Raw genomic sequence first — 12,550 nt, 5'->3', positions numbered from 1 at the left:
GGGTTGGTGGCTTCAGCTCCCGGTGTACCCTGTGCCTTTGTCAGACAGGAGCTATCTTGCCTGGGAGCTATGCCCCTCCCCTTGAAACCAGACCTCAACTGATGACTAATTGACACAGGGGCACAAAAGACTCATTCCTTTGCCTCAAGGTTAGACTAATTGTGATTCAGTTTTTGCTGGGAGCTCCTTGCTCCCGAGATCAGAACAAACTCTGCCTGAGGCCACATACTTTACCATTCTTTAGCATTTTTTCCTGCTCTGAAAAGTTTCCCCCACTCCTCTTCTCCTGGGAGCACTTCTCCTCATGACCACAATGAAAAATTCCCATTTCAGGCTCTGATTCTAGTGAGCTGAGCTAACACAGAGTTGACCGTTGCTGAGAGAGACTCCAGAGGGGCCTGCTGTGATGTTGGTAATGCTCTATTTATTTTTAACTTTGTGATAACTCATTGATATAAATATTTATGACACGTGAGTTTTCTGCATTCACGTTATACATCAATATAAAAATGTATCCTAGAGAGAAAGACTTGGCCAAACACTGTGAGTAATAGGAGCAGAAATTGAATATTGGGGACCAACTAGAATTGTAAGAAATATTAATCATGCTCTGTTAACCGTGAGTTTTGTTCTGATTAAAGAAGGTACATTCTAACCTGGTTGGGAGCTCACCTGGAAATGCAGCCCATCCCCCCCATCAGGGAGCTTCCTATTATCAGGGAAAGATTAACAACCTTGTTGCAGAAACCAGAGCTGCCAGCCCTTTGAAGGCCCCCCGCCTTTGTATATCACTAGCCCTTGGAAGGCCACCCACCTTTATATACCCACAGGCCATTACCAATCTCCAGCCCCGTTACCTGTAAACTGTCCATTTGTCATATACTTCTTGCCTATTTTCCCATGTAATCTTTGTCCTTCTACCCAATATAAGCAGCTGGCTTATGGTGGGGTGCAGAGCAGACTTTTGAGGCTGACCTAGTGCTTTCTCATACTGCCGGCAGTATTGGAATAAAGACTTCATATATGATTCAACCCTGTCTCTGCTTAATTGGCTCAAGTAGTGACAGGCAGCACGGACCCATTGATTGTCTGGTTACATGAGCATCTTCTGAGCAACTGAAATTCATGGTGCTGGAAGCTACCTGTATGACTTCTACGTATATAACACCCTCCCGAAATAGGCATGATAGACTAGACAGCACTTGCCTAGAAAAACTAGATTATGCAGCTTTAACAAAATCTAAAATCTTATGTGGATGCAAAAAGGCCACATACTAAACCTGACAAGCTCAGGGGAGGACTGCGTAGCACCTTACAAACTCAGAGACCTAAACTAACTACACGGGATAGTCTTAAATTACAACTTTCTAACTAAAAGCAGTTCCTGGTGGGTAGTCATGTCCTAGGTCGGTATTTTTTCCTAACAAAGGTGAATCTTTACCTTAACTGAGACTGTTTGTTGTCTTTTTACATCTATGATAACATACTGTTATGGGTTGGCTCAGCGAGATAGACCTCCGACTCAGAATTTAAATTTAAGAGCCTTTATTAAGCTGGCCAGCTGACCACAGCGCCTATCTCCCCCTCTGAGAGCTTCGGAGCCTGTGGCAGAGATTAAGGGTAAAGTATGATCCTTTATAGCAAAACAGTGTTAAAAAAATACAAAGCATTTCATTAGCTGTTCCTTAGAAGTTCACAGAAAGTTCATAAGCACAAAGGGGAGGTAAACGGAGTCACACCTGGCTGGAGCATATCATAACACATTGTTTTTCTAAGACAACCTAGCAATTTTTCTCTGCCACGGTTCCTGACCCTAATACAATCGGTAACCTTTTCCAGGCCGCAGTCCCTCCCCTCAACACATTCAGTAAGTTTCTCATGTTTCATTTCCTCCCCCTAGCACAATGCCTGCTAACACACATTTGGAATATCAAAATAATTTCCTTTTTTTCTGGACCCCTCAAATCACAACCACGGAACCAGAGCAGAGACCACAAATCTCATTGTTATTGTATTAATTGTTGACTGCGAACTATCCTATTCCCACCATTGTAAAAGAAGTAGGTGTGTATTTCCTTTACTTTTTACCCAATCCCTGAGGTGTCCCACTTTGCTTTCTCCTGCCTTCCTAAGGTATCATCAATGGATTTCATGTAACCCCCTTATGCCTCCTCCTCTGATTCTAATGTGTAAAGTAAGGAGCAAAACAGCCATTCTCTGGAGCATTTTCTCCATTGGTTGAGATACTGCTTCCTGGCAATTGTGGTCAGTTTGGCTCAAACTCATAAAAATTCTTACCGGTCTGGACATTTCTTACACTGACACTTAGTAGCTCAACACAATAAAAGACTGAAGCTTGGGGTAACTGTTTGGAGTAGTGGCCCAGCAATTCAGGCTTCTTCCATCTTGTGGAAGCTCTCCGAAGACATGCTTCTAAAATCAGCACAGAAGAGGAGGGAGACCCCTGGAGAAATTTGCACCAGAAAGCAAATGTTTCCATCTGGAAGTGATATTGATCACATCCAGGCACAATCCACTGGCCAGCTTTAGTCAGATGCCACTGCCCATCCCTCCCCACACCAACATCAGGAAGTTGGACTGTAGGAAAACATGACCCTCCCGTGTGCCTAGAAGAAGAGAGAAGAATGCACCCTTAGAAAACTCTTCCATGCTGTTACTGCTTTTACCTAAAATTAATTTTAGGATCCTAATGTGGAACATGGAAAATAGACTTTCTTCCCCTTCTATATGATATAAATTCCATAAGAATGAAAAATATTTGAAGTTTTTGTATTTCCAAATTTCCCACATGAATATTTTGCATGGTTGTCTACTTCCCACTTCAAATTTGAAAATTAGCTCTGTGAGTGGGGCATTATAATCGGTCATAAAAGTATTATAACCTAACCATAATAGAAAGTTTTTAAAATAGTAGAGACAAAGATGGCTTTATTATAAACATAAAACATTTTATTTTCTGTAACAAAAGCTGTCCCTGGCATTTCAGGGTGATAGTAGGTAGTGGCTGCGCACTTTTTCTCAAGCTGCTTTTTCTCTGGTGTAGACTCGGATCTCTGCCTCTTTCTTTCTTGGGAGGAGACATTCATCACCGTGGCTGCTCCCAGGTTTAATGTAGAGTCTGACACTTTGTAAAAGAGCTTCTGTCTTTGCAAAACTGGCCCATATGTATCGATAAGCTATGAAATTTGACCTTTCCTAGCACTCATCTGTAGAACTAAGTTATAAAAGTACCTAAAGTATTGCATTCTAAATCATGCAGAATGAGGTGTAAATAAAATTATACTAAATAGCTCAGAATTTCTAAAAAATATATGGCTTTTCAGGAAAATTCCTTCCTTGGGCTCTTGAAATATATTTTTCTGTTCAATGTTGAAACAGTCGATCAAGTTCATCTACAGTTGAACCAGCTGTTAGCTTTCTGGAGAATCAAAATTCTCTTTGTTTTAGGATCAAATTCGTACTGCCTTGTTCCACGGAAGAAATACAGAAATCCTAGAAACAAAACAAAAGATATTTGCTACATTACACAAGTCATTTCTAGGTTTAACTTGAATTCTTAAAAAACCCAAGTCATTTGTGAGAACAAATTTTTTTTTTTTTTTGGCATTTGCTGTTCTAAATAATAATACTGTTGCTGTTTTATGGCAAAAAAAAATAGAGGAAATAGGTATATATTCACTTACCACCTTTCTGGAAAACCGCATCAACTTTGTTGCCAATTCCAGGAAAGTCAGCTGCTATCTGTTTGGGATAACCTGCATCCATGGATTGTTGGTATTCATCATACCTGGTCCAGAAACGATTAAATGTGTCAGAACCATTTGTTAAACAAGCAGCCTTCTCAAAATCACTATAAGGCCGTGGTCAGCAAACTGCGGCTCGCAAGCCACATGCGGCTCTTTGGCCCCTTGAGTGTGGCTCTTCCTAAGCCTTAGGAGTACCCTAATTAAGTTAATAACAATCGGTCTACCTATATAGTTTTAGTTTAAAAAATTTGGCTCTCAAAAGAAATTTCAATTGTTGTACTGTTGATATTTGGCTCTGCTGACCGAGTGGTCGAGTTTGCCGACCACTGCATAGGGCATTCACCAACAAGAATGCCATAAGAACTAATTCCATAGATCATGTGTACAATGGGGGTGGGGGTGGGATGAGGTGAGGTAGGATGTTGGGGAGACTAGAAGATTTATAAGATCCCTCTAAATCCAGCATCTAAATCTAATTTTCCAGGTGATGCCACACTGTGTCTTATTAAGGTATAATGTAACTAAAGCTAAGTCTCTTTTGGCTGAAGTAGCTCGCTCTCTCTCTCTCTCTCTCTCTCTCTCACTTCTTCTTTTTTAAATTCATCTCCAACTGACCCCTGGATTCCTGGGACAGCTATTGCATGATGATTATTGATCAAGAGACTTGGATGCTTGACTGGCTACAGCCATTCATAGAAAAGGCAGCTAGCCAAGGCAATAGGAGAATCATTTGTGAGTGGTTCCATTTAGAGCTTTCCTTCTATGTAGAGAAATCTGGTGCCCTAACTTTTTCTTTACCTCCAGATCTTGTCAGCAACAAAGAAGTATGTTTTTTCATCATTTTCCTCAAAAACAGCAGCATCGATATTCTTCACACTTCTAGGGAAGCCAAAGGAACTGTAGATGTCCTTGGGGTATCCGGGCAGCATTTGCTGCCCCTGAACGGCCCAGAACTTGTTGCCTGCCAATCAAGAAACTGCGGTTAAAACACCCTGAGCACCAGTAGGCAGTGAGCAGATTTCTACCTAAGTTAGTTTCACAGACTAGAGCAGTGTCCTGGCTACACGTCAGAATTAATTAGGGCGATCATTAAAAATACAGATGCTGGTATCCAACCACAGACAAATTAAATCAATATATTTTAAAAAGTGTTCTTGATGATTCTAATATGCAGCATCTTCGAGAATGGCTGGTTTATGGGGTTGGAGACTTCTATCTGGAGCCAGGCATGGACATGACTAAAGAGCTCATGAGGACACCTCAGGGATAGTCAATTTATGGAATTTCGGGACTTGTCCTGCTTGAATGTACATACAAATTGCCTGGGAAGCCCGTTAAAATTCAAGGAGGTCTGGTGAGACCTGACAACATGAATGAGATTCTGTATTTCTAACAAACTCTCCAGGCAATGTCAATGGTGTTGGCCTGAGGGTCACCCCTTGACAGCAAGGCTGCATGCAGCATCCCTATCTGCTGCCTAGGAGCCCACGCCCTCTGAGGAGAGTCATTTATATAAAAATAGCTCTAGGACATTACACAAGTCAAATGCTTCTGTTGCATCCCCTCTACAGCATCGATCCAAGTCTCTGTATTTCATTTCTCAGCAGTCCCAAGAATGTAGAGAGGGTTTAAAATACACAACTAGTATTCATAGAACACAATTTTGTAAGTCTACAGTCATAAATAGGCCAGAACATTTATATCTCCAGTCATATGCTTTTGATTTAAAATGACTCAGAAATGCACTGTGCAATTCTTTATGAAGGTGATGGACTCCCTTAATTGATTTGGTGAGATTTATATTTTTAAAATTCCTTGGAGAGAAAGGAGGTAGTATTCGCTTCTATCTCAGCCAATGAGAAATTAATTCATACAATCATTGGAAGCATTACCTTTGAAAAACCGGACTTCATCTCTGTCTGCAAACTCATAAGCAGCTTGAAGTCCATTTGGCAGATTTGGCCAGAAGGTAGTGATGAAATTGAGCTCAGGTTCCGGGTAGTAATAACTTGTGCGTATGTAGAACCTGGTTTGGAAAAAAAAGATATCCAGCTCCTTCTTACTGCTGGCCTAGTGGTGTGCTGGTAAATGTTTAACATCTGGCTCTCCAAGGTGAGGGTGGAGCGGAGTCCTGCTTTGTAGCATTTGCTTATTCCCAGGTTGGAAATATTCCCACAGTGGCAGATTTCAAGAGATTTGTGGTGTCACACCACTGTGTGGTATTTCTGCCACACAAATACATTAGGTATAAACGAGAATATAAATAAAGAGTAAAATGAGGCAAAATAATTACAAAAAGGTGAGTTGTTCTTTTTAATCCTTTCCAGGGTATATGTTTATTGATTTGAGAGAGGAGAGAGAGAGAGAAACATCAAGTGAGAGAGAAACATTGATGGGTTGCCTCCCCATATGCGCCTCTACCAGGGATCAAACCTGCAACCTAGGTATGTGCCCTGACTGGGATTTGAACCCACAACTTTTTGGTGTATGGGATGATGCTGCAAGCAACTGAGCCATCTGGCCAGGGCCAAAGAGGTAAATTTGAATTATTTTTATTACCTTTAGTTAAATATAATTATAAATTGATGTAATTTAAACTTTTTAAATTCATTTTTAGAGAGAGAGAAAAGGAGAGGGAGAGGGAGGAGAGAAACATCTATGTGAGAGCAAAACATTGATCATCTGCTTCCTGCATGCCCCCCATCAGGGATAGAGCCCATGACCTAGGCATGTGCCCTGACAAGGAATCAAACTGGAAACCTCTTGGTGCATGGGATGATGCCCAACCAACTTAGCCACCGCGGCCAGAGCTAACTTAACTCTTAAGAATGTTTGTGTTTAAAAACCAGCTTGCAAAATTCTCAAAATTTAAAACTCGGCTTTGGCAAGCCCTTAGGATTCTGCTGCAGCACACCGCTGGCTGGAATACAGCACTAACATCCTACACTAGTGTACACTTTCAACACACGGGGCCTTCCCTACATCATGCCCCATCTCACACAAACCCTTCAAGAAAGCATTACTCTCCTTTTGCAGGTGAGAAATTAAGGCCAGGGAGGCAAAGGGAGCTATCTAAGGCTGGGCAACTGGTGAGACAAACGTTAATTTTAAGGTCTGGCAGCCCGCCCTTTGTCTTGCTTTGGTTGGTGGTTTGCAATGTTGATTCCACGGTCCACAGTGACTGGGGAAACAGTAACACATACACTGTCACTGGCCCGTCAGAGGCATTTCCACATTCGAGGCCAAGGAAGGACTGTGACGGTGGCCGTCAGAAATCAACCTCTAGATCCAGTCCTGCCTCAGTCCTACCGCAGCCTCTGTGAGACCCTGGAAGTCAGTTACTGTCACTGGTCTGGTCTTCCATGTCTTCATTTGGTGATGTTTTCATGACCTCAGGGTCCCTTTAGTGCCTGCAAATCCTAGACTTGGTCCTACTCCTTGGAGTAATCCTTCATATACTTGCTTAGATAGGTGTTCTGCTCTACCGAGAGCTTTCCTTAAGCACCATGTATTTCCTGAGCACCCCCAGCACTGAGCTGCACCCAGTGGCTTACATCCAGCCTTATCTTTTACACTCAAAACTAGTCCAGAAGGGGATAAAAAGCATTAGCAGTCCATGCCCTGCATTGTGGGGTAGATATGACCATGATGTATTAGAACCGCACCAACAACACTCCAGAAAGAGTGGCTGAGGAGATTAGAGCCTTTCTGAGCACCCCTACTTTCTATGTGCTGTGGACTGCATCATTCAGAAAAGGGTATCTAGTGATGATGCCTGGTCTTTTAGGAATCAGTACAGTGTGTAGGGCAGGCCTGTTCTTCATGTGTGAGGGTTCCCCGGCCTTCCTGAGGCCACATGCTGCACAGGGAGACCTAGGATCTTCCTCTGAGGAGGGGAGCACATTGTGTTTGCTCACATCTACCCAGGAGAGGGGCCTCCTGAACTCATGGGGATTCTCCCGCCATGGCTCCTGCCCCTCTCTGGGCCTCTGGAGGCAACAGAGACCTGTCACCACCACAGGCTTTAGGAGGATTATCTTTTCCAGAATGGAAGGGGAGATACTTAAAGGGGACCAGCATGATGGTGCCATGAAAATAACTGATTTCTCTTAATAACGCACTAATATCCTGATTATCATAAAGAATGTCATAAGTGATAAGAGCCCCGGAGAAGGTGTCAGAAGACCAACTTTGTATCCAACTTTGTATCCTTCTCTATGCCTTACTTTACTGATCTGTAAAATGGGATTATATTTACTGACTGTCTGCTTTAGTTGTTTGGTGTTTTTTTTTTTCTTCTGATAGTCAAATGGCAGAATAGATGTGGGAAAACAAAGTTGTTATAAATTAATTAGGTTTGGTCGATGCAAACAAGTGCTATCACATAATTATGTATGTAAACAAATGTAAGATAAGCAATGTGTGAGGCATAGTAGTGGCCCATATGGATCCGTAGTAGTGAATGTTGTTGTTATTACAAACACCAAACAAGAAGAATTGATGTCTTACCTGTCTTTGAGAAACATCACTTCTCCTCGAATCGTAGTGATAGCATCAAAGGTTAGTTTACTATCACACACTTTCGGGGTTTGTGGGCCCATTGGCTGGTTGGGATTTTCAGAGCGTCCTAAATCAAAAACAGATCTGAAGTTAGTGCTGCCTGGCTTGTGAAAAGGACATAAACAATGAAAGGCAGCTTCTTAAAAGACACCGTATCTCATGGCTGTATCTAATGGCCCCTTGTCTGTGATGGCTTTCTTTGTACTCACCATATATGGTCTGGATACCATCAATGTCATCCTGAGAGAGTTGAAGATCACGGCTGAAGAAGTAGTTGGGGAACATCAAAGCCCCGATATCAGTAGAATGAGAGAGTCCAAGAGAGTGGCCCAGCTCATGAGCAGCGACATGATACAAGTTGTAATCTAAAAGGGCCAGTAAACCCATTTGCAATTACTTGAGATGTTTTCAGTGTTTAGATATTTAATGAAGCAGTAATTTACAACTCTACAACAACTAATGCTCTTATTTTCTTCATAGCTTTAAATATATACTTTTTCCTAAGGTGAAAGGTGTGCGTTAGTTAAGAGTAAAGAGCTTGGTTAAAGACTAACGTCTATGATTACCCTGATATAATAAAAAGGCAAACTCAGTCGACTGAGGGTCTAGCACAGACTCATCAGTCTCACCAATGATTAGATAACACATATTTCACAGTGAAGCAATAGATTTCTATTAACACAAATTGTTTTTTCCTATTTATAAAACTGACACATCCTCCACGTTGAAAAACACATAAGCCTCTTGTCCCTTATTCCATATAATCTTACAACCACTATTACATCTTGGTGTGTCTGCTAGTAAAAGAAAATTTTTTTTGGAGACGCCTATAGGTAGGTAAACCATTAGGATTCTCAACATTTTCTTAATAGAGATTTTAGTGTGGCCTATCTGTAGCCAATAAAATGCTGTTACTAACAGAAATATTATTTTCTTACCCTTTTCTAAATGTATCATGACTTTTCTTAATGGTAGTAGAAAATACATGCTTCCATTAATGCGTTCTTTCAGTTAAACCAACCAATTATTACATGCATCACAAAGAGGTGGGGAAAATTGAGAAAGGCAAGATTAGTTGACTTACTTCTGAAATCTTTGGTCCATGTTTCATCCTCATCAAAATGAACATCCCCTCCAATACGTGGGCCTGGCTGAAAAGCATGAGCAAGGATTTCTCCAGGTCCATCAAAGCGAGAGTTGTCACCATGATCTGCAAGAAACAGAATTCAACAAGTGCCCCCCTTGGTTTTTAGGGTAGCACGGGAGAGAAGCTTTTGCTTTGCCATGAGGCCAACAGACTTCTATCCAATGGGATATAATTTCCTCCCTTAAGCCCATAAAATCAACACTCCTCTTAAACAAGAAACTCTAGCTGTGAAGCTGAAGAGATTTAGGGGCCAGGTGAAGTTGAGGTGAGAATACATTCATGCTACAAGAAGAGCTTACCTCCCCTGACGAAGGATATCAGGATGTCTGCCTGGCCCTCAGCGACCTTGGAGAAAGTTAGGGGTGTGACAGCACTCCAGAGCTGGAAGGCTTTCTGAATGGCAAGGTCCACGTCTGCTCTTGACAAATCTGGTGTGTAATTTTCAATCCTAAAAATGAAGTGGAATAGAGACATATAAGACCTCATTTCTTACAGCTGTGATGGGAGGTAGCACTCTCTGACTGCTGCTCAGCCTCCTTACCTATAGGTCAGGTTTGTGTGCTCCCACCGGGGGTTTCCCTCAGTGAGGGTAAACGTAGTCACGTCTGGCACCCCACATCTGGCCTGCTGCATCACCTCCAGGGTCTCCGCATCTGGCTTCCCAGTCACTTTCAGCCCAAAGAATTCCTGCATTTGCTTCAGTTTGTCAACCATGAGGCTGCTCTTTTTGTTCCTTCCAATTTGTTCCCCATCACTCTTCAGGTCATAGAACTTCTCCAAGTATTGCTGGGGAAAGATCGTATTATTGTAACACTGGACAGGAAATCTTTCTCAAGATTGATGGTAAGACAGAGAACTGCTTTGAAAGACTGTGTTTAGATTTCACGATCCTTATTATCTTTATCACTGCTGGAAACTGTAATTCAGAGGTAAATCTCCTTACCATCAGTTACTATGAAGTCAGAAATACAATTTGTAGAGCCAAATTTGCATACAGTTCCTTTGGTTTCCTTTCACTTCCAGCTAGAAAAGGAGCGTCTATGCATGCATACGTACATTTTGGGGGAGAGTGAGCTTTCTAACAATAATGTCTCTTTGTAGAAAATCCACCCTTAAATAACTACTACTACTAACTGCTACTACTCTGTTATACTGTGGAAAAATGCAAATAGAGGCTTTTCCATTTCTGGCATTGAAATTCAGCAGTTACCTGGACTGTCTGCTCAGCATCCTCTTGCATTTTTAAAGGCGCTGCTGGGAAGCCATGAGACCCCACGCCCCAGAGCAGCAGCAGCAGCAGGGGAAGGCTCAGCATGCTGACCTCTGTCTTCCTTCTCCGCTAAAGAAATCTGATGGCTCCCCACCTGCCTGCTGCTCCAATATCTCAGTTAGGAAGTTCCCTTTTTATAGAGAGAGCCCTTGCTCTTCCAGAAAGCCGGAAGTGGTCTGACTCACGTTTCATAACATCCTCTTGATTTACTAGTAGCAGTGAATCGCCTGAGCAATCATCAGAAATGATGACTCCAAGTAGATTATTTGGGTTCGCTTGGTGTTGCAATCTTATGATTAATATCAAACAGGGCGCGTGGGAAGGAGACACACTAAACCACGTAAACAGTTGTTTTCTTTCGTTTGTTTCTATTCTGTTTGAGAAAGGCCTTGTTAAACAGGACACGGATCACAGAGTATTCCATGATCTCTTAAAAACAGGTCTTGATTCTGCTTGTTGCAAAGTGATCCAGGCTGTATACACACCTTGCTTCCCCAGCAGAGGGCAGGACTGCTGACATCACAGGTTCTATGCCTATTCAGCACCTGCAGTGACTGAAGTTTGTTTAGCTCCACTGGCATTCACCTTGGGGTGGTTTTCCTGGGTTCAGTGGGGTTCCCTGCTAAGCTGCCTACTACACTCTTTGCATAGCACCATGGTTTCCCTTAATCTTTATTCGGGCCCAGGATTTGAGAACCTTGGCTGAGATGACCCTGGTTCACAGGTGGCCTATGAGAACTCTCTGCCCTGTGTAGATAGACCTTGCCCATCGGCATGATGGGAAAAGTAAGATCCTTCTCTGAAAACTGTTAGAATGTACCAGGTCGGGCAGAAGCTGGCAAAAGATCAAGTGTGAGTCTGGGGTCTTACTTTTAATCATCCTTGTTCCCCTGGATGTGAATACATCTTTGCTCCTTGGGACAAGGCAGCAATTATTTATTCATATATTTACTCATTCATTCAAATGATCTTATTTAGCATCTTCTGTGCACCAACTACTATGGGAGAGGCTAATTCATAAGCAGACATTTATGGGACAATCTAAGATGGCTTTAATGGAAGTCTGTATACAGCTGCACAGATTAGTTTTACCAAAAAGGGCTGGGATAGGAGAAGCTTTGGAGCTGGTCCCGCCCTAATTTTCCTGACATTCATAAATCCTCCTACTTCCATCATAATTTTTGCCAAATCTTTGCCAATACTAGTGCCACCTGTGATATTATTTTTGTCTTTTTCTTTAAATTTATTTTAAAAGCTTTGCCTTTTTTTAGGCTATCATTTCTGTAAAGTCCTAGCTACATGAACTATTCTTTTTGCATGCACATGGAAATAAACACATGGCTATGGTCTGAAAAATGTCCATTCACGTATCCATGTTCAACATCCAATTGTCTTGGTGTTATGCATGCCAGTTTTGGAGAGAAAAGTTGGTCTAAACCTGTAGCTTTCTGTATTCGCATCCTACCTTCCTTCCTTGAAAGTGTTTACATGAGACATAAAGTTGAGAAACACTTTCCTGCCTTCCTCCTCATGGCATTGCCCACTTTCCCACATGTCAGTTTTGCTTTCTCAGGACTTTTCTCACCTTACAGACTTCTGTTTCCCTCCCTACACTAGGAACAACATTATATGCATAGATGTTGCTTCATATTGTGGGACTGATATAAAAGAACGTATTTCTTCACTTAACCACAACTTCCTCATCCATGTGGAGTAATATGTGAGTTCAAAGGGGGGCAAGGAACTCTCACAAAATGAGATTCTGTCCTTCTCACAGAAGGAGATAGAGGGCGAGGCAGTGACCAC

General features: G+C 42.1%; 1 protein-coding gene across 1 annotated transcript; it reads right to left on the bottom strand.

The window, feature by feature from the left end:
* Positions 1-2,948: 2,948 nt before the first annotated feature.
* On the bottom strand, positions 2,949-10,848 carry MMP1 (matrix metallopeptidase 1). The gene is made up of 10 exons (XM_006775235.2): positions 10,685-10,848; positions 10,016-10,260; positions 9,774-9,922; positions 9,412-9,537; positions 8,537-8,692; positions 8,277-8,394; positions 5,660-5,793; positions 4,566-4,728; positions 3,705-3,808; positions 2,949-3,513 (listed from the first exon to the last, which is right to left on the bottom strand). Exons 1-10 carry the CDS (start codon positions 10,787-10,789, stop codon positions 3,410-3,412), a joined length of 1,404 nt encoding a protein of 467 aa, XP_006775298.1. The 5' UTR covers positions 10,790-10,848; the 3' UTR covers positions 2,949-3,409.
* Positions 10,849-12,550: the final 1,702 nt, after the last annotated feature.

Source organism: Myotis davidii, unplaced genomic scaffold, assembly GCF_000327345.1.
Source record: "Myotis davidii unplaced genomic scaffold, ASM32734v1 scaffold8, whole genome shotgun sequence".
Lineage (NCBI taxonomy): Eukaryota > Metazoa > Chordata > Mammalia > Chiroptera > Vespertilionidae > Myotis > Myotis davidii.
The sequence above is the reverse complement of the archived record's forward strand: the minus strand, read 5'-3'. Positions and strand labels throughout refer to the sequence as shown.